We start from the raw sequence: 24,633 nt of genomic DNA on the forward strand, positions 1-24,633 counted from the left end.
GATGTTGGATGCCAACTCGTAGAAGAAATCGGTGTTAAGTTAATCAAATTCTAGATTAAAATAAGTCCTCTACACTTCAATTGGAGAAAGAAGTTCTTAGAATAATGTCAGATGCGCCCGATAAGTACCACTATATTTTGAAAGCTACAGTGGCATTCATCATCAATTGACGACCCTGAAGTTCAGAAGCAAATTATCACCTATTGAAAGTTTAGTTGAAGTTCCCTCAGATTCCAAAGAGGTGATTTTTACAAAAAAGTGGCCGTGATCAGTTTTTCTTTACCTATATCCATCCAGAGCAGATGTATAATAGAAGGGTGGTTGGTATTCTATGTGCTGCAAATCACATTCCTAATAGCTTGCATTTCGCCAGCTAAAAGTTATTATTTTAGCGATGCGGAAAATTTTGATTAATTTTATTGAAAATTCAAAGTTTTTTGTAACACCTTGTTTGCACCTTTGTAAAACGAATATTAGCATCCGTTGAATATAAATAATATAAAAATAAAAACATGTGGTGTTTAACAGAACAGTAACTTGATTGTAGCATTGCTAGGTAAGAGTAGAGTACTGACATGCCATCTCACCGCTTACGAAAACTTTTTGAAGAGATTTGCAACAGGGATTTTAGGAGAATGTAAAGAGAAATTTATACGGAGTGCATCTAACATTAATCTCTGCTTAGAAGAGACATAACTGCTTCTAGAAAATTGAGAAATTGTTAGATGAGGTAAGCGTTCAGAGATTGAGGAGAATGAATTACAGTAAAAATGTTGCTTAGATTAAAATTATATGAAGAACATATCAAGAAAAGGAATAAACAATTTGCAGACTAAAGAAAAGGTCAATATCCTACTGCTATTTTATTTTTTTATTTAAGGTGCTTAAATCTAAGGTTATTGGCGCCTAGAACTTTTTCAGTGAACTGAGGCTTTCGGACAGTGTTCTCTCGCTACAGATGTCACAGTCCATCACTACAGTGAGCTGTAAGAAGCTCCTTCTTTCTCGGTAGAGAAACTCGAAGGGCCAGCAACTGGATTCGAACCCGTAATCTCCGCTTTGGAATTCAGTATTCCCTAATCTCTAATTATGATTATTATTAATATATTTACTTCAAACTAATAATAATATTATAGATAAATTTTGGTAAAATATCAATAATTTTAAAATAAAATTTAAATTAATTTATTTAAATAAAGTGATGCACATATTTTTTGAATATTTGCAATTGGTCAAACTGGTATTTGCGAACGAGTGTGTGAGCGCCCAAGCCTCGATTTCTCCTCCCTTTCCTTACAAAGCATTCAGCAGCGTAGTACGAGTCCTTAAGCGTTGTATTTGTAGCTGAATCCTCTCTAGGTTAGTCAAGGAAATAATTGTATAATATACGACTTTTTTACTGTTAGTATTCTTGTTAAATACAGTTCATTAATCAGTGAAAAATATTCAAGTATGCCACCAGAAAAGAAAAAGAAGAAGGTATCAAAGTCTGACTCGGACAGTTCGGGATCCGAAGAGGTGGAAGATGTAAGTTTCGTTTCAATTTATGAATTTGAGGGTTGTTTTGATTGGTATTATTACAATTCTTTTAGTTTAACTTGCTTTGTTGTTACTGATTATTTATTTTTAATTAAGTTGGTGGTCACGTTTTCGTTTTTTACTTGATAATATAAATTTAAGATTTATTTAATATTGAAATTTAAGGTCAAGCCAGCGAAAGAATCGAAATCTACAAAAAAAAGGCCTAAAGATGATGACGATGAAGAACCAAGCTGGCATTTAGGCAATAAACGTTTTGCTAAAGTAAGATCATTTAGAGGAAAACTGATGATCGATATAAGGGAGTTCTATGAAGATAATGGTGAAATGAAACCTGGGAAGAAAGGTAAGAAATTTTTTCCATTCTGAGGTTAAATACAGCTAATTCTTTAAATATTATTAATGGATTATTGTGTGAATAAAGTCAGTATTAAACCGGTTGCCACGTTTTGTATCAGTGAAATTTATAGGTGTCAAAATCCTTCATGGTTTGCTAAGATTAGTTTATTAGTAGCTTAATTAAAATTATATGTTATTTGATCAGACTACATGAAAGGCTGGTGGCTCTTAGATTTTCTTTTTCTCGAGCTTCTTACAGATCACTGTCCGGTGATAAATAGTGTTGTCTGCAACAAGAGAACACTGTCTAGAGACTGCTTTATCCTAAAAAAAAAAAGTCCTTTGACTCGCTCTGATTTATTTTCTTAAGTTTGAAGTAAAATAATGACTTACTTTTTTGTACTTCCATTCAAACTAAGGCGCACACTTTTGATGGTAATTTGAAGTGATCAGATCATTTCTAAACCGGGGAATTTTTTTTTTTAGTAAGACATTCTTTAAATAAGAATATGTTTCTTTTTTTATATTTCAAACAAAATTAAAAGGGTATTTTAATTCAGCTTGTTAAATACAAATTTTGCTTCCTTTAAGGAATTTGTCTTCAAGTTGCGCAGTGGAAGAAATTATGTGAAATCATGCCAGAAATAGAAGATGCTGTAAAAGAAAGAGCTTAGTGCGTTTCTGGAGAAAAATTCTAATATTCTTTTTAATTTTTTAAACTGTGTTCAAGTTATGTAATATTAATTTTTGTTTAAATTAGTTTAGTTAATCTTGCAGGTAAATGAAAATAAATGTGTGTTATGAGCTATTTTTACGATTGCATTGCAATTAATTCTATTGTCGTAATGTAACATTCAAAATTATGTCTACGAGCTTCTGTTTCGAGATTGAATGCAATCTCCAGTATAAAGCAGTGAAACATTAGTTCTAGTTTTGTAAACATACAAGAATGTAAATTTAGGGAAAAATGTTTTTTTTTTATTTTTTAAAGAAAATAAAATATCTCAGTTCCTACAATTCTTTATTATTATCCTTAAATAAGAAAACGATTATTCATATCGCTGTTGTAACAGGACAAGCCATAGTTCCAAAGAAACAACAAAACTAGACGGTCTCTCGACTAATTGAAACAACTTATAACTAACAGGATTATTCTCCAAGAGCACTTTACTTCTGTGCCCCCTAGTTCCTGGCTATCCTTAGATTTTCGTTCTCTCCTCTTTGTTCCGGGAGAGGCCGCATGCCTGGACAAGCTGTGCATCCTTGTTACAGTTAAGTCGCATGTTATTTGTAATGTACCAGTGTTGACTGAAGAGAGATGAATATATAACGGTGACAAAACTATTTAGATCCGCCAACGAAATTAGGCGAAAAAGCGACCATGAATAACTTTTGTGTACAAATATAATGTTCTGTATGTAACTAAACTAGCCGTTAGAAGTCTCATATTCTTGCAATAGAACAGGGGTAGCCAACCCTTGAATAATTTTATGACCCAAGCTAATAATCCTAATTTTAAAAAAAATTGTTTCCAAATAAAACATTCACACATTTTAGAATCAAAAATAGATTATTATAACATGCCAAAAAAAAAAACTAATTTGACAAATCTAGCACAAAAAGTTGAGTGCATTTGGATCAACTTTCTTCTGCTAATAGTTTTTTCCGAAAATGAAATTTAGCAAACAAAGTCAAACAACTTTCCGAAAATACGTACAATTATAGGACTAGTTTACCTCTAAAAAAAACACAGAGTTCTATTTGTATTTATAAAGGATATAAGAGGTATTAAAGTTTGGTAGTTGAGTATTTCCTACATACTTTGAGCTGCTGAAACTCCTGTCGTACTAATAGAAACTGTGCGAAAATATGTGCAATTATAGTACTCGTTTAACTTTACAAGAGCGCACAATTATAGCTTTCTATCTTTATTTGTAATTGGGATATTAGGTATTAAAGTTTGCTAGTTTTGTATTTCCTTAATATTTCGAACAGCCGTATCTTCGGTCTTACTGGTGGAAACTGTCCAAAAATATGTACAATTATAGAACTAGTTTACCTCTAGAAAAGCTCACCATTCTATGTTAGCTTTTTATCTGTACTTTTAAAGGAGAAATAATGTATTAAATTTTAGTAGTTTCGCATTTCCTTCATATTTTGAATTGTTACTGAGATATCTACACCAACCCACAAAATACTTAGAATACCTCAATATATTTTATACTTCTGGACGTAAATGAAAGTTAAAAAGGTTTTTGTGAAGCAATCATAAAAAATTTAATACTGTTCTAAATTATTTATCATTCACAGTGAAAAGGGCAGCTCAGAATGGAGCACTACACTTAGTTCGGTTGATTTGATTCTGACTGCCTTTAGATACTACCTTTTTAGATGACCAAGTTTAATGCTCGTTGATCGATGGTTAAAGAGATAAAGCTGTTCTGAGATGGCTCCAAGTAACCAAATCATGGTTACAGTTAAAAGAATCACATTCTGTAAATTCTCTTTAAAGAATTATACCTCCGGTGACTTCTTATTTAAATTCAGTTTTTAACGAACTTTAGACCTGTTTATAATATATATCATAGGAAATGACATATAATTTGTCTCTTTTGTACCATTAAACACATTGTGAGGATAAAAAAAATTCTCTACTACTTTATTTTATTCAAAAAATGGAACCTAAGTGTTAATGATAAATTATAATTAGTTATTTTAATAATCCTCTTGTTAGAACATTTCTAGGCGGCAAATCGTCCAAATTATCCACTTCCTTGACCCCATCTTCTTTAACTTTCGTCCATGCAATTTGAGTTAATGCCTACAAAACAATTTCTCATTATTTTTTCGAAATAAATTAACAGATTATACCGAATATCAAATCGAGGGTGACCTTAAATGTCATTGGTTCCCAGATAGCTAAATCCGCTAGTGTTTTGTTATTGAGTAAAATATTACTCCTTGTCAGACCTTCTTTTAACAAATTGTAATTAAAACTATGTTCCTCACAGGCTGCTGATACACGTGTCATCCAAAGCTATTAACAAATAACTTAATTAAAATTAAATTAACTAAAAATTGTTGTTAATTTAAAATGTTATGCAACTTACATTTTTCATATCTTCCTTCTTTAATTTTCTCCCTTTTGTAGCGTAAGCTAGAGCTCTATGAACATATCTAATTGCGATTGAATAACAATTTCTTCTCCTACCAATAAAATGCTAAAATGAAAGAAATAATTTTATTACATTCGAATAAAGTATGTTTTTTCTTAATTTTTCTTATTCTGCAAAATATTTCATTTTTTTATGAGCACGCTCTAGTGCATTTTCTGAGGGGCATTTAAAGATTTACGCTGCCAAAATTATAACACTTTGGTCAGCTCAATGTTCTAAGCCTCCGGAAGAATGAACTTCTTAGAGAAGAATGGGCTGTGCTGTGAGTACCAGCATATTATAGTAATGAGATACATCAAAGTCGCAGCTGAGTTCAGGGTACATTAAAAGATCCCAAAGAGATTAGTATGGAGTGTTGTATAATTTCCAGGTATGACTTCAATTTCCAACAGCACATCTGAATACAAGCGATAGATGAATCCCCTGAATGTATACTCTACAATTTTGAGGTTAATGGGTTACGTAGGCAGGTTTTCTGCTTGCTTTACTTTTTTTTGTTCAAGAGAATGCCAACCAAAGATGAATTGAGCCGAGTATAAAGGACTAAAGTCTTTACGAGGAGAAAAAAGTATTAATAGGTTCATTAGTCAAATCTGGTTCTGACCGAAATAATTTAGTCAAACTATGCTAGAGAATACCAATCAGGAAATTTGAGTCAAGATTATTGGATGCATGGCTCCACAGTCTTGACTGGAGAGAGAGAAGAAAAAAATTAACTGTTTTTAATAACTAGTGACAACTAGTTCTTACTGAAATAACTTATTATAAATTCGAATAGAGTGCACTTCAATTGAATACTTTCCATCGCTGAAAATAAATAAAAACTAGTTACCGCTGCCAGCTTAAATATTCTTCTTTTTCTCCAAAATTCATCTGGACCCTTTGATCTAACAAAGAGGGCCACTGTTTGAAACACCATATTTTAACTAAAAAAAATATTTATCACTTAGTTTCTTTCAAAATAAAATCCTCAAATGTTTTCGGATAATTCTACGACATATTATAACCTTCTCAACCAATCTGTAACTAACCTTCCCATTAATTTTTCATTTGAATGGATCAATTTTCTTCAAAACGAAAATGAAGATCTTACACAGAGAAAACTTCTCTAATTCTATTTTTTTTACTCTTTTCCGTTTTAATCTCGCCAATTTAAATTTAACGTCATGGACGTACATATTCAACGATTAATTTAAATTAAAAATATTTTTATAAATTTTGGGAGACGTTTTCTGAGGTGGGTTGTAATAGGTACGGGCTTTTACTTTTTAACTCAACAAAACACCTTCTCGCCTATAGTTTCCTAATTTAATGTTAATTTGGGGGCTCCTCCTCTAAACACCATAGTGCTCTCACGGAGCTTTTTACGGCTGTATTTATCATTAATTTAATAGATTCTAATTTCTCGTGCACAATTTTTTTTAGACTAAGTGGTGAAGAAATAGCGAAACCAGAGCCTTTCTAGTTTAGCTATTTTGCTTCGTTTTTCACCCCAAAACATAACTACATAAATTAAGAAAGAATTTTAGCACAGAGTACGCTTTTAGGGTTGAAAAACGCTTAAGAATAGCTAAAATATATATGGCTAGCTCCTTTCAAGCATTAAATTATGAAATATTTAGAAATGTAATTGGTAGTTGGACGTTTTGCCCCAGCTGAAAAATAGGCGATAACTTTACTTCGGCGATAACTCTATAAAGAAATGTGTGCACCCATTACAAATACATATGTATATGTATTTCGGAAATTGCGATTCCACGTTTACGGCTTCCATTGAAGAGAGGTGGTTAGAGTTGTTGGTTGAAATGTTTAAAAGCCCTGTGACAGTACTGGGCGCCCGAGGGCAGAGTCCTCCGGTCAGTTAAGGACAAGTAATGGTTGCGCAATTGGTATACCACATGTTCTACATATAAAGTAGGAAAAACTGGAAATATAAAAATTTTAATATATTTAATAACCCCATTATAATAATTTAATAATAGTAACTTATTGTAATGATAGTGTTACCTAATCATATGTTTTAAATACACAAATTTGAATTGATGGGATTGAAATGAATGTCAATTTTTTTCTTAAATTTGTTTTAAAACATAATAAATTGAACTATTTGACTTTTCTTACTTTTTAGACATACTGGTTTGACTATGTTGTCGAATTTCTAGGGATTGAATTATGTTAATTTACTACCTGACATTTATAAATCATTATATATAAATTTAACGGAATATTATCGTATTAAAACAAATAATATAAGGGACGTCAGAGATAAGAGATCAGTGATGATACTTTGTTTCTTAGTGTTGTATGCGCTTACATTGTGTAAAAATTGAGTTTCTCTTTTTTTTTTGTTTAAGGATTGTGATGTTTAGTTTGTTAAAAATATTGCCGAACCGTGTTTCACAAGGATTAGTTGCTACATACTTTAAAGTTAGGTAAATAATCTGTAACTAAAGTAGTTAATGATATAAATCATTTATTCTATTTAATATTTTTTGTTCTCTTAGTTTGATTGGAGCTAGGGGGGCTCATAGCAGTGATTTAAATATAAATATGAGTGGAATGAAAGTTAAAGTATTACCAGCACTAGGAGATAATTACATGTATTTGGTAAGTCGAACAGTGTACGATAAAAAATATTTATTCAATTAGCTTAAATCAAAGCTTACGGCAACTAATTTTGTTGATCTGAGCAAATCATTCTTAACTAAGTTTAAAATGTTCTCCAAACTATAAACATTGATTGAAACTTTTCTTCTAGCGTAAAGAAAGTTGTATGTAGATTCATATTTTGACGATACATTGTAACATTTTTTCAGTATTCAACAGGTTATCGTCTATTACATTGATTACTTCGTTAATTTTTAAAGAAACAACTACGCTTTAGTTAGGATAACTTGCGTATTGTCATCTTACTTTAACACCAACCCTAATGAAAGTTTAAGGTTAAAATTTTATTTATTTTTTGATGAAAACTAATAAATAAAATATAGGTTGTTGATGAATCAACAAGAGAAGCTGCTGTGGTGGATCCAGTAGAACCTGATACTGTTGTTAAAGCTGTCAATGATGAAGGTGTTAAACTTACAAAAGTATTAACTACTCATCATCACTGGTAATTGATTCATTTTTATTTATAAACTCGTAAATATTGATTTACTCATAATGCATTCATTGAGTTGGTTGAAGAAAGGGAATCGCAAGATGATGTAAAAGTTGTATATATAACGATTTTCAAGTATAACTCAGTATGGATTATTAATAATCGCGTCTAATTCACTAGAACTGTATTAAACCTTTGTTCCTACTTTATTATATTTTATTTTTTACAAAATCAACGAATAATTAGTTGCGGAGATTTCAATATTTCATTTAGAATCAATAAAGGACTGACTGTAACTTGGCGTTCAAAAATCCCTCAATTAGAAGTAGCACTCTACTGTAAATGATTTCTAACTTGATTTTTTAGAAAAAGCGATTATCATTAAACATTAAATTAACAAACATACGAATTATTTCTCTAAGAAATTTCTTATTGGGGTAGTTTTCGAGTGAGTAGTGTAGGTAAGCGTCCTTCTGAAGTGTAAAACTAAGCTGGCATTTTAGTATATTGTGCACATTAAAAAAAATAATTTGGTAAATTGAATAATTTCTGAGTCAGATTATAAAGAGAAGTAGTAAGTTATAGTAATGAAAACAGTAGGAAGAGAAAGTCGTGTTAGTGTTCTAAATACATTGTTATCTTAATACGATTTTTTTTTCAAGTTCTTAAACAACGTATTGGTTACTTATTTTTGATATCAACAGGGATCATGCTGGTGGCAATAAAAAAATGGTAAAAGCTATTCCTGTTCCTGTATTAGGCGGAGATGATAGGATCGAAGCTCTTACTGAGAAAGTTTCTGATGGTTATAAAACGAATATCGGTAAATTAGATGTAGAATGTTTATCGACCCCTTGTCATACAGGTGGTCACATTTGTTATGTGGTTTCAAATCCGGGACAACCTCCGGCAGTCTTTACAGGTAATAAATCTTTTAAATAAATTTTGTTCATATAGTATATTTTTAAAGTATCTCTCATGGTGGGCTTATCGTTGATTCCTCTCCTTAATATCTTGAAATAGTTTTGGTTATATTACGTATTTTACTTTTATTATAGGTGATACATTATTTGTCGCTGGATGTGGAAGATTTTTTGAAGGAACAGCAGACCAAATGTGTAAGGCTTTGCTGGAGAAACTAGGCACTCTTCCTGACAATACAGTATTAAATTTTTATAAAATTAATTAATTAGCATGGTAATGGGCGAAGTGACTCAAAAAGTGATGTGTATAAGATTTGCTCTCCTAAAAGCCGAGTGTCCCTAAGTAGCTTTAGTTTATAATAAAAACAACATTTCTACAGTCTGTATTTTTTATCTAAACAATTTTTTTTTAAAGTTTCATTCGGCTTAAGCCATTCGCCAAGCGATACCTACATAGTGGCTTAACTAGGCCGAAACTTAAAAAGTTGGTACAATTAAAAATAAATATGAGGTAAATGTTGTTTTTGCTAAAACTTTGCTTCCAATACTCCTGTAACTTTTATGTATTATTTTTTAAAACTTAAATTACAACTTTATGTCCTTAAGTAAAAATTATAATTAGCTGAAAAGATGAATTTAGTATTTGTTTTGTGCGTAAAATCAGGTACCAACGAAAATGTGGAAAGATCTGTTCCAAATTTACAAATTTTATAAAACGTGACGCTGGGTGGCCAAGCTTAGGAGGATATTTTTAAGGCTGGCCCATGTCTACATGTTAATAAAACTGTTTACAAAACTTGGGTTTGAAAGAATTGAAGTACTTAAACAAATGAAAGGTCTATAAATGATGGAAAACAAATATTTCAATCAATCAAAGGTGTATGTTTATAAAAATATTAATGTATTTATGAGCAATAGCAAACAAAAAAGAGTGAATAATCGCTTATTTTTTTAGGCGCACTATAATGCCCAACTTACAAATTAGATGTAGTATTTCATCAAAATGAATGAGTTTCATTTTTAAATTAGTTCTTTATTTTTTTTTTAAGGTACTAATTTTGACAATTTTGTATTCTAACAGTCAATTTGAAATTTAATATTGGAGTTACGGTGTTCAAGATTTTTATGAGAGCACTGTTTTATTTTCAGATTTCTCAACTTTTTGTAATAATTTCTTGTTATAAATTTTTGATTATTTTTTAGCAAGTATTTTGTGGCCATGAGTATACGACGTCAAATTTAAAATTTGCAAAAACTCTGGAACCAGATAATTCGGATGTTTTAGATAAGTTGGATTGGGCAGAATCAGTACGCAAGGAACAGAAACCTACTGTTCCATCAACAATTGGTACGTAATTAATTTACAACTTTGTCTTGCTCTCTTAATTAGAAGAAATTTCAGTTTTTTACTTTCTTAAATTATTTTTTTGTTTACTTTATGGTTACTAATCACTACAACTTATCTTTGTAAAAGTAATTCCTTTTATACTCAAAAGTTCATTGGAGACAAATAATATTTGCCTGTACCTTTTGTACTGTAGAAAATGGTCACCTCACAAAAATGAGCCATGGATCGAATTATGTCGTCTGAATCAGTGAGATCTATGCTACTAGCAAGCATAGGAGGAGGAAAACTTAAATCTCTGCCCCCGTTAATTTTGCGAGACTAATTGACGCAAAATTGGTCTTGGCATGTGGTTTTACTTCATCTTGCTGCTGAAGAATGTTTTACTTTTGATTAAGAGAAGTATTTTTCAGACAAGTTGGGTATTTGTGGATCAAAAGTTTGCTGAAGTGAGCTCAAATCAGATAGCTTGCTTATTGAGAGAAAAACTCGAAATTCACATCTTTTAAAGCTGTTACACCTAAAGAAAGGCATTATTTTTATCGCAAATCCTTTGTCTTGTAGACAGCAAGAGCAGACTGGCCAGGCAGATCTATTTGTTTTAAGGGATACTTTTTATCATGGGACCATACTTAATCCTTATATTTCGTTGACAGTTTCAGTGTCTTTAGGCATTATTGCAACTGCCTTTTAATGGTACAATGGGCGATTCCTAACACACAATTAGGTTTTCTGGTATTTATTTCTTTCTTTTCTAGTGTGTATGTATTTCTCGATTTCAAGAAGCAGTTGCTAGTGCTTCTCGTAATAAATTAGGCTGAGTAACTGCATTACTTTGAATACTCTTTATCTCCTTCCCTGAAATTTTTGAAACAAATATTATGCAGCATAGATTGACGAAGCATTGCCCTCTCAGCTTTAAAAAAATTTTTGAACTGCAGTTATTGCTTTTTTGTCTCATCGCCGGAAATGTAAAATTTAATTTAATACTTCAATAATCTAATTCTAAAATCTAATTCTTTCAAAACTTGACTAAGTACTGTTATTAATACTTAAAAAGTCAAGTGTGATTTACTTAATTATATTAATGTTTAATTTATATCTTAAGTTCATTCTACTAAACGTAAGAATAAACGCAATAAACTTTTGTTAAACATTATTATATTCAATTCAATTAATGCAAAAAATTAACGATTACCTTTTCAGGTGAGGAAAAGAAATACAATCCATTTATGAGAGTACAGAATCAAACTTTACAAAAGAAATGTGGGTGCACAGATGCTGTATCAACTATGCAATATGTTAGGCGACTAAAAGATAATTTCAAGGCATAAAAAAAGAAGGTTCTGGATTCAGAAATTTAGAAGATTAATATCACAACAATAATCTATTTATACAAGTCTATGTACAGCACAAAATATAACCTAAAAAAAAAAGTTGGTATAATCTCTTTATTCAGTCTTCATGATTCTGAAGTATTATTTTTTGTCATTGCATACATTTGCATATCGGCATTGTAACGTTCCTTGGATTTTTCATATTTATCGTAATAAATCTGTAAATAAAAACAATAAATAGTAAGAAACAGTGAAGTAATCGAAAAAGGAGGTGACTCATCAGTCTTTGGCGCCTGAAGCCTTTTTCAATGTACTTGCTGGCCTCCAGTGTTATCTGTTTATTGAAAACGTAGCTCCGGTGAGCAGTGTAATAGTATCGTAGGAATGAAACAATTTATGAACAAACAGTAGCCCTCGAACCCAGGATCTTCATAACACTAAATACTCAACTAATTCCATCCCGATTAGCCTAGAGGATACTTAGGCTTATTTGTTTTTCTAAGAGGGTGCACTTTCTGGAAGCCAACAGTGTACAATAAAAAACTTAGATTCTGTTCCACCAAAACTTTTGTATGAGAAATCTTGGTTTCTTGTTTATTTTTTTGTAATAAGCAAGATCTATTCTAATGATTTGAAACCAAACATTTAACATTAATCGTTTAGCAAAGATTACCTTTTTATCATCTATTGGAAGCATGTTCCATTTATTAGCAAGATGTTTTGTAACTTCAATTTTGGTAAGGTCATTGTGTCCAATTGTTGCCATTTCTTCAATAGCGGAATTTCTTTGTTCTTGACAAAACTGAAAAAATGGGTTTGCTGGTCTTTTGGGAGCATTCTTGTCCACTTTCGTTGCCTTTCTTTTAGTGGAAGGATTAGAAATACCACTGCTTCCAGAAGTTCCACTATTTAATGTTCCTTTCTTTCCGCTTACGTCTTTACCACTTGACGATCCAGGTGTCTAAAAATAAAAAATCTTTAAATATTTTTTGAACGAAAGTGGTTGTTCGAAATACCTACTGATCAAATTTTTAAATCATTAATAAAAAATTAATTATATTTATAAATTGTGGGCAGTTCAATTAAAAAATGTTCTCAGTCATTGTAACAGCTGAAGAAGTTATATGATTGATGACGCTATCCTCTCTAAATATCAATCATATTTAGAACTAACTTTTGCTTACTAGCTTTGTCTTGGTGTAAAGAAGTTGCCGTTCAGTGAGGTTTAATCGTACTATCGCAGAATCAATTGCTTTTACCCTTTCAACACCCCTCCTATACCAAGGTTTAATTTTTCTTTTTCGTTCTGGTCCTGCCATATACGAGTATGTATCTAAGCAACAATACTTCAGAACATTGACAGAATCTATTCCTCACTCAGAAGAATTTTTTTTTCAATTCACCTGAACCTCACATATTGTTAGGATACCAACATCTACAGCTTAATGGCTAACCCTAAAATTACTGGTCAAAAGTACAATGTAGTTTTACAACTTAGTTAAATTTTTTTACTTAGAGAGTATGAAACAGGCAAATGCTAAATATAATATAATATTTATCTAAATATAATAAAAGCTCAGCTTAGTAGATGATGTTTAGATTTACATGGGCCAGCGCCAAATTATCGTAAAAATATTTTAAATCGGGTAAAAGGTATACAGAAGATAAGACTCCATTACTTTCGAAAAGCTTTAAATGGAAGTGTTTTTCTCAAGATTAAAGTGAGCCTTAAATAAGTACTCTTATAGAAATCCGAAACCTATTAAAAGTTTCCAAAATAACAACATAACTAATGTGAAATGATGATGCCGCATGCTCAACTTTGCATTGAAAATGTAAAAGTTGATGTAAAGTAACTGGCGATTACATACTTAGGCTTCTTAAGTTTAAAACTAAAGCCACCTTACTTAATACATTTACTTCTTTAATAAAATGAACTCACTTTAGATTTTGATGACCCAAATTTATTAGATGGATACTGTTCCGAAGATAGATCCTCAAGTATTAAGGGAAGAGGTACATTTCTCCAATTATCTCCATGCATATCTAGTCGATCCATTAAAAATCTGTAAAGGTTGATTATAGAAAAGATCAACGTTGAATTCACAACTGTATAAAAGCAAGTTGCTTATTTTCATACTTTCTCTCTTTCCGACGTCTTTTCAGAATCTTTTTTACTTGGTGAATTCTGTTGACCAAACGTTCATTATCCTAAAAATAAATTCAAGATAATGTAAGAACCAGTAAAACCTAGTGTTGAGCGTACCCAACGTTCATGTACAATGAACATACCTGCTGAATTACTTCACATCTTTCTACAATTAGTTGATATTTTTTTCTGTAAACATCCACTTCTTCAGATTCTTCCTCAGATTCGTCAGTATACATTTTAACCAGCAAAAAAAAAAGTTTCAACTAGGTTTACGTTACTGCACAATGTTCATTCATTTACATTACACATACGTAAATATAACACTACACAGTTAGGCCAACATTATTAAAATTTAATTCCCGTTTTTTATTTCTGAAAAAATTGCATCTTTTTTAAAGAAGGGATTATTGTGTGATTACAAGTTTAGTGATTAAATATTAATTTAATGAATGTATTTATTGATTACCAATGTATTACATTGACAGACATAAGAATAAGCTCGAAATCATCAGCTGCAAATACCGAACTGATAACTTCGAGGTTGCCTGTGCCCTGTGGTTGGCTTAGGCTGCAGCCCTAAATCCTAAGCTACCTTAAATTAACGATTAGTTAGTGTGATTAAAGTTTTTATAAATAAATAATTCCGAAATAAGATTAGTAATTTTCAAGCAAACTTTAATCATTCTTCTTTTTAACCCGCCAAATATTTCAATCATTCTATACTTTTAACATTCATTGTTCCAATTATTGATTAATATTACAAACAATATATATATATATCTATCAGTAGAGTACGAATTGTGATTATAGTACAACGACTTAAGTACAAATTTGCTCAAATTCTAGAATTGTCTACTATCAGAAGAAATGAACACTCCGCTGATTTTCTAGCGTTTTGTGAGTATATAACTTAATTTTATAATATTTAGCTTTGCAGTAGTTTGGATAAGTTTGCACATTTAGTTATTTTTGCTTTAAAAATTTATTAGATTATGTTTAAAAGTAAAATAAATTGCAAAACTTTGGTCAATTTATAAGGATTCCTTTCATATCATTCGCGGAAGGCAAGAGGCCTAAAAACGCCGATAAGCCCAAATCTGTTATTATGATATGAAAAGGAAGTTATTAGTTTTCTTATAACCTTTTCATGTATGTTGGTGCTATTTTTATAGAATAATTATAGCTTCTAAAAAAATTGAACATTCATTTAAACTTATATGTTCTTATTTTTTTTTTTTTTGTCTTTTTCCCTTAAAATACTGAAGAGAAAGTGCTGATTGACTTAATCATTTTTTAAGGAAGCTTCTTTGTCACGATTTGTAGGTAAAACTTCTTTGGATTTACATCTTCAATACTTCTATGTTTAGGCTAATATTTTTCTTGATAAGTTAAAAATAAAAACAAACTTTATTTGGACTACCTTGTTTACAGTTTACTTTCGATTTACCCAAATAACTGTTACATTTTTTTTAAATAAAGGTAAGGGAAAGTTTTGCAGTCATGATAAATTTTCGAATTCAGTTTAACCGGAAATATTTATTTTGAGATATTTTGCAAGATGTAAGCGAGTTTGAAGGAAAAGTTTGTGTATGTGAATGTGAAAACATACTATCTGAAAACGAAAAAAATCATTGGTAGCTAAATACCGGTACAACGTTTTTGTTCCGACAAATAAGCAATAAAAATTATTCCAACCGTATGTGCCATTTTAGTTTTTCTTTTTTTATTTAAAACTATACAGTGCAGTTCTGGTAAAATTAATCGCAGACGAACAACCGCTCACACGTGTGGCACTTGACGAACTACACACTGCGTGCACGCCCATTGGAGCTAGAAGCTCATCTCATACCACTCCAGGATTGGATTTTTTAATTTTTCTGATTTCAAGGAAAATGGCTTCTTAGGTTTGGTTAAACCTCTTGTAATCTTTACAACTTTTTTAAAATTAAAAAAATTACCTACCAAAATTCATCAAAAGTGATCTCGAACTGGGGCCTCTCAGCTGCAAGCCAGACTATTCCAAACAGTATAGTATAATCTCGCCTTCCAATTGACGAATTTCGGCCTAATCTATGATAACAGAAGTTTTAATTGTACTTAAACGGTAAAATTCTTAGATTGAGGAATCTTTAATATTAAATTACTTTATCTTACGCACTCCAAAAGTAATACACGTGCTTGTAGCGTGTGTGTGCGCTCCGGTAGGAGAGGGATAAAGAAAGATCTAGCAAGCCGAAAAAATGTATAATGTTTAGAGTACTTCAAATAAACATTTTTTTTAACGGTGAATTCTCAATTTCGACAATTGTAATTCTTTCTCTTTACGGGTAAGAAAAAGTGATAACAGCTTCAAATATTGAAAGCAAGAGCAAAAAAAACTTACTAAATTTGCTAGTATTCAAATTTTCAGTACGTATACAGAGCTTACAGAATCTGGGCATTGTGTAAACATTTCAGAACAAGAGATAGAATCGGTTCATATCGTTCGAGAGTGTATCACTATTCTCCTTCTTGTCTAATCTAAACTCAAATAAACTTATATAAAAACCAAATAACCGACTAAAACATTTTTTTTGTTTCTCTTATCCTTCTTAAAAGGAGGTATTGTAATCGTACAAATTTTTTGTTTTGAGTTTTTCGCGTAGCAGACATTTTGAGGTCCTGTGGATCAAAAATACATTTTTCTTTTGTTCAACATTTCATAAGATGTAGATTTTGTATATTTGAACAATTTTTTCCAGGTAATTTATTTAAGCGAAGTTCCTTGCGAGGCTGTTTTTTCTCTTGGTGATTCTATTTGAATTTGTACTTGAACGTGTATTAGGTAAATTTAATTAGACAAATTAAAAAAAGTCATTTGAGTGCTCAAAACGTTTTTTCGTTTACAGATGTTATTGATAAATACTCTCCAAGAGTACCAACTATAAGAACTAATGAATGTATTAATTTAGCAGGCATAGTAAAATTGGTGACCTCACTTATAGGCCCTGTTAACGAAAATTGATTTGAATTCGAATACTCTTCTCCCACTATTTCTTTTAAATAGCACTCTGATTTCACGTTCTACCAATTCTTCTCTCTCTCCTCCTAACCCCACAATGCTGTCATGTTTTTCTATTGAAAAAGTATTTTTACCTATTTCCTAAATTTTTTTTCCTTTAACCAGATGGGAAACTAAATGGTAAACGTGCAGAATATTTATCACCAACTTTTACAGAAAATAACATAGATGGCAGAAATAATCTAAGAAAGAAATTTTGTGCATCAGCCCACTAAGCTGTGGGCTGTTATGCTTCAATACACTTTATTTATGCTCAGGTTCTGCCTTAAGATTTTTGATAATTCTCAAATTCAGCGCCATTTTCATAATTATAAAAAAAAATATCTGATGTAAACATACGACTTTTACTTACTGCTTACTCAACATTTTATTGAGCTGAGGTAGGAAACAGTCCAGTTGTGATGCTGATCGGAACAAGATCAAAGACAATTATACCACTTCGGGTTATTGTCCTGTTTTGATATCTTCCATGAGTATATTACCATATGTTTTTTTTTTCTCTTTTGTGTTTGTAAATATGATTTTATTTTTAAATAATTATTATTACATGCATTTTTTCCAATTGTTTGTTTTCTTTCTACCTTATTTATTTTTAATTTTAATTATTTTATAATATTTATCAAAATAAAAATTTTTATTAGTGCATTATGGACAACCAGATACAGGTCCCACTGTTGCAATATGGCAACTGCTAATGGAGGGTTAGTAAACACAACAGTGTTATAGCTAGAAACAACGTTAAAAGGGTTTACGTATCCCAGATAATATGTATTGCACATAAGGCACGTCACTTACCGGACCCCGGGGAAATATAATGCTGGGAACAACAAAGTACTTTGATGTACTCTTCCAGGAACTATAAAGTGAAGAGGTAACCGATTTTAATCAAATTTTTCTTGTTGAAAATAAGTAGAAAAATATTGGGACACATCTCCCAACTTTGTATCATGCTAGCCCTAGAAAAAGAAAATTTCACGAATCTTTTCTCTATCGTAAAATTGTCTTTAACTTTTTTATGCTGAACGTTTGAAAAATATTTTCTCTCTGTTGAGGATAAATTAACAAAGCTAATGTAATCTAATTATTTTACTCTATAAAAAGGATCTGTTAAAAATTAACGAAAACTGGTGGTCAAAAATCACACTCAATTTTAAACATTTTTTTTTTGTTCTGGGACTAGTAGGTCCAATTTGGTACAAACGCAATGGTTACGTGTCTAATATTTTTAATTTATGCACTAAATTTAATAAAAAGGATTTGTTATAGACAAAAAATCTTAAACTACAGACAAAAAACTTGCACTAAAGTGATTTTTTCACGCGACATACAAATTTGGATAAACCAACTGATAAGTCTTGTTGAATCAAAAAAATTAAAATCTGCTCAAATTTTTTTCTTACTAGTACAGTAATATTCCTAAATATTTTGAAAATACATGTTTTGCCATAGACTGAAAATTTTTTAGGCCGACTCGTGTCACTTTTCTTCATCTTTTTTTTTTATTTATTTTGTACAAGATATTTGTTTTTTAGTCATTCTCTGTTGCTATTACGTCATAGAACTGAAACATCCATTCCTTTCGTACTGAAATCAAAATATCAATGATATAAAAAAAAAAAAATTTTTTTTGAGGGATGTAGTATGTCTCAAGCCTATAATAAAATTACTCTGCAATTTCTGTCCATTCACTTTATGTATTGTGTCCAATTTGGCTTCTTTGATGTACCATTGTGTTCTTTACAAAGGACTAATCAGTACTCTACATGGCCAAACAGGCTCTGCTCGTTCACATATAGATATACAAATTTTTATTTTAATATTTCCCTTCCTCTGATGTTGCTGTAACATAACAACAATTTTTTTTTTTGACAAACATTCGTATTAAAGTTAGTTCAGTTACTGGTTTTCATAATTTTAAAATTTGATTTCTGACAGATAGCTCTTGATCTCTGCTCTATTTTTTATTTATTTTATTTATTGTTTCTAGGATCCGTGGCAAGAGATGGTATACATAGGTAAAGTTAAATTACGGTAGTTCAAATAACAACGAAATAAAAAAATTAAAAGTTCTAAAACTGAGTAAAACATGGTACAAATGTAACTACAATTTAAAATTTGCTAAGAAGAAAAGAAGAAGTCTAAAAAAAAGCTACATAAATTTAATGGAGGTACCGAATTTTATATAGATATATATATATATACCAAAAACTTCCCGATTTATTTACTTTCAAGGGGAAAAAAACGAAATGTACATTTAACTTTGTCATTATCGATATTGGATTATAAACTTTCGTAATTATAAAGACTCTTTATAGTCTCTCTTAAGTATTTATTTTGAAACAGCTTTTGAAGCTTATAAAATAGGAGCAGTCAGTTAATAAAAATTAATTATGTTGTCGGATCTAGGCACATGGTAGTTTGAAAGAGGTAATTAATGTTGCATCTTTATTACTCGTAAGCTTTAACTGAGAAATCAATTTAGCTTTAATAAAATGGATATTACACTTTAGATAATGTTACCCCTGTGATTGGCAATATCTAGAAAAGATATATTGTATCCAGGAATTTATTATCAACTTAGTAACTATACTATAGGTTTTTGTTTCAAATTTTATTTCTTGAAACAACTGGTAAACCCAAAATTTTTCTGACATAAAATTAAAGAATGCAATTCCTTGGAAGTGTCCAAGCTATACAGACATTCTAAAGTTATTCCGAGAGTTCTGAGAGATGCTTCTTTTTATGTCGCATATCTTTTTCTTCATACCTACCTCAACATTCTTTACGTACAACTATTTGCCTAGAAAAAAAAATATCATAAATACCATTCAGCTCTCTCTTGTCTTACACAATTTCGTTTCACCTACCATTCTTAAGAAAACCATTTCACCTACCGCCAAGTGGCTTAGAGATTTAGTTCGGTATGTATGTAATGTAGAATATAAGGAAATTCTAGCTCTAACACTTGATTAAGTGGTTTAACTTACCCATTATGTTTAGAAACATGAATACATCTGTTGTTTATATTCTAAACATAAATTTCTAATCTTGACTTTAAGATGATTTAGATTAGAGTTTAAGTTAGATTAGATTCCGGTAGGGGGTTGGACAGCTCTCGGTCTAAGGCAGTGATGGCGACCCTATGACCCGTGGGTCAGACACTGATCCGCGCAAACTTTTTCACTGACCCACAATTGCTAGACCACCATTTGTTTGTTTACGCGGGTTGATTTAGATTTTCTAATTGTGTGCGATAATTTATATTCTATCTGTATTTTTTTTCAATCACGCATTGACACAAAAGCAATTTAAATGCTATCTACAGCTTTTAGTTTGATCATTACAGTTCTAAAACGCAAATGACGACAAATGCTTTTGTAGAATTTGAAATAAAGCAAAAATGTATAATTTTACTCATATTTTGTTTGTTAAAAAAATCGACAACCCAAAGCAAATAACCATGTTTAGATTTTTCTTAAAATAAAACACACTTTTGTAAGGTTTTATTCAGTTATGTTTGTAAAAAAGAGACTTCCATAGCACTTGTTTCGTCCCGTTTTACCCGTTAAACCAACTGAATTTTAAAGATGTTTAGTTTCACTAAATATTCAGTTTAAAATTTTTAACCTTAACTCTTGTGCAAATGGGCATTAGTGACCCCAAGAGCTAGTACTAAATAAAAATGAACAAAATTTGACACACGTCTCAAAAAATTTCGCCATTCCTGGTCTAAGGGATCTGTTGCATCAATGGAGCACCTCTTTAGACCGGTCTTAGATTATACTTGAAAGTCTGGAGGCGGACTCGTAGTTAAATCTTGAACGCATGAGTTTTCAAAAATAAAATTACCAAATCACCCGTTTTTCTTCATTTCTTCTTCCTTCTATTGAACAATACACTGGTTATAATTAGACAAGTATATGCGATATGAGTTAATACTCAGTATTAACCTTTCTTAGAATCTACGAAATGCTTGAACTGAACTTATCTTTTCGCCTGCCTCTGGTCAGAAGTTTTCGCCCACCCTTGCTACTTTTGTGTGTCCACATTTCGTTGGCCTTAAATGGCTCAGGTACATGAGAATCCTAAGGCTGCCATCTTAATTCGCTTTTGGCGGAATGACCTGGGATCCAGACAAAATGTATCAATTCTTATCATGATATCCATCAATTTTTGAACATTTATTTCTAAAAAAAAAAATAATAATTTTAGGATATTTCTGGTAATAGTGAGGATAGGGAATCTATCTTTTCTAAAGTTATCGTATTAATTTTGTTTTATTACGTTCAAGTCATAAGATTTATTATAATATAGATGGCTTTGTACCAACAGTTTTGTAATACAATAAAATCTCTGAAATTACAAACAATTTTTAATCAAATAAATCTGTTGCATCAGTGTTTTCCTTGATGTGAAGCCAGGCCTTTCATGAGTGTGGCAGCTTTCTACGCTGCTCTGGTTGTTGAAGGGGTTCCTTTCTTTTATGCATTATCTCATCCTTAAATCATACTTTCTGGCAATGGTTGTAGCCTCTATATTATCTTCTCTTTTTGTTTCCTTTGTGTGGGTGTCCCGCAGGAGACCATTGTAGCCTTACTGCTATGTACAGTGTACGCAGTATAAGTCCCTATCGATTCTTACACTATCCTCTTCACTTAAGTTAACGACACAGCCATCTTTTTTCTGTAATCCATCAATATTAAAAATTAATATGCGTAATCATCTTACAAGTTTGGAGAAATGGTTTCATGTGTGAAGATATAAAAATAAATTGAAACAAGTGTAAACATTTTACTTTAACATTTGGGTAAATAACTCAGCATACTCTGTATTACCGTACAACTAAACTTCTCTCATAAACATTTGATGACGTCGATATAAGATTAATATGAAACCCTCATACTTCACCTAGGCAACAAGAAATGACCATACGATGCTCGTCCACCTCACTGAGAGTCTGTATACAATTTCATAACCTTCGGGTTTGCTAAACTTATGTTCCAACAAAATACATATTTATACAATGATCAAAAAATTGGATCTCCAAATATAAAATATCTTTATCTTAAATAAAAATGATATCAGAAATTTCAAATATGATAAATTTTTTAAGATAACTTTATTGAAATTTACTACTGCAGTTGCGTTTACTGCATTTACAACTGATAAAATAAGATGTGAGGAGTTACCACTCCCTGGTGGCTTTCAAATGAAACTCAAATAATATAACCTAAAATATCTATAACAGCAAAAACGATCTCGTAGTTTGAGGTACAAAGTGATGCCTAAATATTTAAGTGATTGCGACCAGACCAAAGCATGATTACTTCAATTTTCTGCGTTGGACTTCTTTTTTTTTGCATTTAATTTTGGTTGTATTCAAAATTCTGGTATGCACACATGAACTATTTCTACAGAGCCTTGGTATATTGTGGAAGTCTTTTGCAGTTGTTAGGCTGAAATCTTTGGAGGTGATGGCTAATTCAATAAGAGTATGGCGTGTTCTTTATTAAGCGCTATTTCAATTTTCTGAGGTTATCTCCCAGACCATTTTAGCAGCTCACTTTAAAGTTTATATACTAACAACTCCTATTATACTTTTTGTATTTTGTATTTAAATTTATTTTTAAGAGGAACAAAGGCAATAAAGGAGGGTATTTGGATTGTTTTAAGTACCTTTCATGGAAATTTATTTTAGGATTTTCCTGGAAAGCTGAGGACATCAGGCTACCCTTTAAAAGAAGTTTTATATTTTGAGCATCAAAATTGAAGACTACTAATATTTATTGGAATTTCGAAATTTGAGAATTGACGATAGATAAAGTCTCGTGAGTGTTTTTAAAAATAAAAAATCGTCGTTAGGAAACCCAAAATCGTAATCTAGTGAAAGACTTCTTCCATAATTATTGAAATTATATTACAAAAGAAGATAACTTTTTTGTATAAAACTAACTTTTTGTATAAACATCATTTTACAAAGTATTCATTTCTATATAAGCTGTTATTACTGAGTACTATTTATCTTGATGGCTGATTCGTAATTTCCAATTTCAATTTAATTTTACATTTATTTTAGCTAAGTTTTCGACCTTGGACTATATTATCATCTTCAGTGCTTATACTGATAAATTAATAATTGTACATTGTTTTTGTTATATAATTAAAAAAAAAATGTACTTAAACATTTTTTTTACATGTTATCTAGTAAAAACTATGTGTTAATCTAAAAAAGGTTGATTGTTTCTTTGATTACCCAAACCATTATTAACTAAAATTTTCCGAGGTCACTGTGATCTATCAGCCATCTATTAAATGTAGTGCTTCCAATGTTCTGTACCGTTGGCCCCGTTCTTGTAGATAATTTGTTGCGCCCCCTCCATGTATTATTTTAACAGTTTAATTTTATAAATGTTATGTTTATTACAAAGCATATTATTTAATGTATTATAAAGCAAAGTTCCTATTTTGTTTATGTTCTTAACAGAAAAATATAGTCTTTATTGTTTTTTTTATTGCTTGATTAATTATTTATTGCTCTAAAACCAACAGTTACAACAAAGAAGTAAATGTTCAAAAAGTCATTCAAAATCACAAAAACAAATTATGTTCAATGTACTGTGATAAATGTTAAAAAGAAACAGGATTTTTCGAAAGCATAGCATCTAACTTCTTTTTTATTTTTTTTATCTCGGGTACTGCATAGATCAATCAATTAACTTCTCTATCAGTCTGATTATTGAATTGTAGATACGATAGTCTCTAGGTTTTTTTTTAATTAAGTTTGATATCTAACTGAAATGAGTTTTAAGGAAGACTATGGTCCTTCTTAATTTATGATCTTAAAATGCTTGGCATGAAACAATGAAATCTCGGAGTATCGAATTGATAAAATCAGTAGGTTAACCCTTTTTGCAGACTTTAAAAATGCTCAGCATAGAATAATAATTCTGTACAACAGGTTTATCTTCGAGAAGAAGGTATTAGGGGTTTTGGAAAATTTGGAGCCTAAACAAAAGATAATAATAATAATAATAATAATAAGCCTTTATTTACATATTTTACAGAAAAATAACACAAATAAATATCCATCGCTCAGTTTAAATAAGACAAAAAATTAAAAAAATAAAACTACACTGATTAAATCATTGTTCATTGATCCATTCTTCTGTAAATATGTAGGCCTTCCCATAGGGGAGTTTTGGTCCTTTGACGGTGATCAGCCGTACCTAAGACTAAACAAAAGAAGGAGCTTTTAAACGGTATTTGTTGCTGAATTCTAGCCATTAAAATTTTTGAACTCATTTATAATTTCTTCTAACGTCAATACGTTAAAATGTAGCTGTACAATGCTACATTTTTCAAACTGCTGCACAACAAATGCTATATTTCATTTAAATTTTATTTTCAGTTTATTAGGGACTTTGCTTTTTTAAAATTTTCGAGAGTGTTTTTAAATTCTGCAACATTAGATCACTCATTCTGTAGAATCACTCAAGATGATGAAACTGAGTAGTGAGTATCAAGGTTCTCTGAGATGTTCGATGAAGAGCGGCAGGAACCAAGGCTCACGCTCGCCAAAAATTCTTTCCTCTAATACCATGCAAGATATTATTAAAAAGATTTCCTCAAATTAAAAGAATCTAGATGGATGCTCCCTTAAA

At 30.8% G+C, this 24,633-nt stretch overlaps 5 protein-coding genes across 9 annotated transcripts in view; 3 read left to right on the forward strand and 2 right to left on the reverse strand.

Annotated features, from left to right (window-relative positions):
- The first annotated feature begins 1,207 nt into the window (after positions 1-1,207).
- Positions 1,208-2,895, forward strand: Ssb-c31a (single stranded-binding protein c31A). Of its 3 annotated transcripts, none has more exons than XM_074141386.1 (4): positions 1,208-1,359; positions 1,452-1,527; positions 1,705-1,885; positions 2,470-2,895. In XM_074141386.1, exons 2-4 carry the CDS (start codon positions 1,453-1,455, stop codon positions 2,550-2,552), a joined length of 339 nt encoding a protein of 112 aa, XP_073997487.1. In that variant the 5' UTR covers positions 1,208-1,359; position 1,452; the 3' UTR covers positions 2,553-2,895. The 3 variants fall into 3 exon arrangements, with proteins under 3 accessions (XP_073997487.1, XP_073997485.1, XP_073997488.1); XM_074141387.1 differs by having other exon boundaries at positions 1,293-1,359; positions 1,437-1,527; XM_074141384.1 differs by having other exon boundaries at positions 1,276-1,527.
- Positions 2,896-4,525: 1,630 nt separating this feature from the next.
- On the reverse strand, positions 4,526-6,094 carry mRpL20 (mitochondrial ribosomal protein L20). Its single transcript, XM_074141383.1, has 4 exons — positions 5,887-6,094; positions 4,989-5,099; positions 4,772-4,915; positions 4,526-4,699 (listed from the first exon to the last, which is right to left on the reverse strand). Exons 1-4 carry the CDS (start codon positions 5,971-5,973, stop codon positions 4,589-4,591), a joined length of 453 nt encoding a protein of 150 aa, XP_073997484.1. The 5' UTR covers positions 5,974-6,094; the 3' UTR covers positions 4,526-4,588.
- An 829-nt stretch (positions 6,095-6,923) lies between these two features.
- tzn (hydroxyacylglutathione hydrolase tenzing norgay) lies at positions 6,924-14,175 on the forward strand. 2 transcript variants are annotated; one of them, XM_074141379.1, is made up of 8 exons: positions 6,924-6,968; positions 7,409-7,486; positions 7,559-7,661; positions 8,045-8,166; positions 8,859-9,076; positions 9,213-9,316; positions 10,281-10,425; positions 11,629-14,175. In XM_074141379.1, exons 2-8 carry the CDS (start codon positions 7,416-7,418, stop codon positions 11,754-11,756), a joined length of 891 nt encoding a protein of 296 aa, XP_073997480.1. In that variant the 5' UTR covers positions 6,924-6,968; positions 7,409-7,415; the 3' UTR covers positions 11,757-14,175. The 2 variants fall into 2 exon arrangements, with proteins under 2 accessions (XP_073997480.1, XP_073997481.1); XM_074141380.1 differs by lacking the exons at positions 6,924-6,968; positions 10,281-10,425; positions 11,629-14,175 and adding an exon at positions 9,742-9,941 and having other exon boundaries at positions 7,159-7,486.
- On the reverse strand, positions 11,797-17,461 carry LOC141460919 (uncharacterized). 2 transcript variants are annotated; one of them, XM_074141381.1, is made up of 7 exons: positions 17,325-17,461; positions 15,874-15,981; positions 14,052-14,283; positions 13,900-13,970; positions 13,702-13,825; positions 12,433-12,720; positions 11,797-11,977 (listed from the first exon to the last, which is right to left on the reverse strand). In XM_074141381.1, exons 3-7 carry the CDS (start codon positions 14,145-14,147, stop codon positions 11,885-11,887), a joined length of 672 nt encoding a protein of 223 aa, XP_073997482.1. In that variant the 5' UTR covers positions 14,148-14,283; positions 15,874-15,981; positions 17,325-17,461; the 3' UTR covers positions 11,797-11,884. The 2 variants fall into 2 exon arrangements, with proteins under 2 accessions (XP_073997482.1, XP_073997483.1); XM_074141382.1 differs by lacking the exons at positions 15,874-15,981; positions 17,325-17,461 and having other exon boundaries at positions 14,052-14,422.
- The window catches only part of LOC141460914 (monocarboxylate transporter 14-like), a 107,205-nt gene continuing 97,045 nt past the window's right edge, over positions 14,474-24,633 (forward strand). The window contains exon 1 of the mRNA XM_074141365.1: positions 14,474-14,808. The gene's annotated coding sequence lies outside the window, so the exon portion shown is untranslated. The remainder of the gene's footprint in view (positions 14,809-24,633) is intronic.

This window comes from Rhodnius prolixus, unplaced genomic scaffold (assembly GCF_049639745.1).
Source record: "Rhodnius prolixus isolate KJV_2025 unplaced genomic scaffold, Rpr scaffold_6, whole genome shotgun sequence".
Taxonomy (NCBI): Eukaryota; Metazoa; Arthropoda; class Insecta; order Hemiptera; family Reduviidae; genus Rhodnius; species Rhodnius prolixus.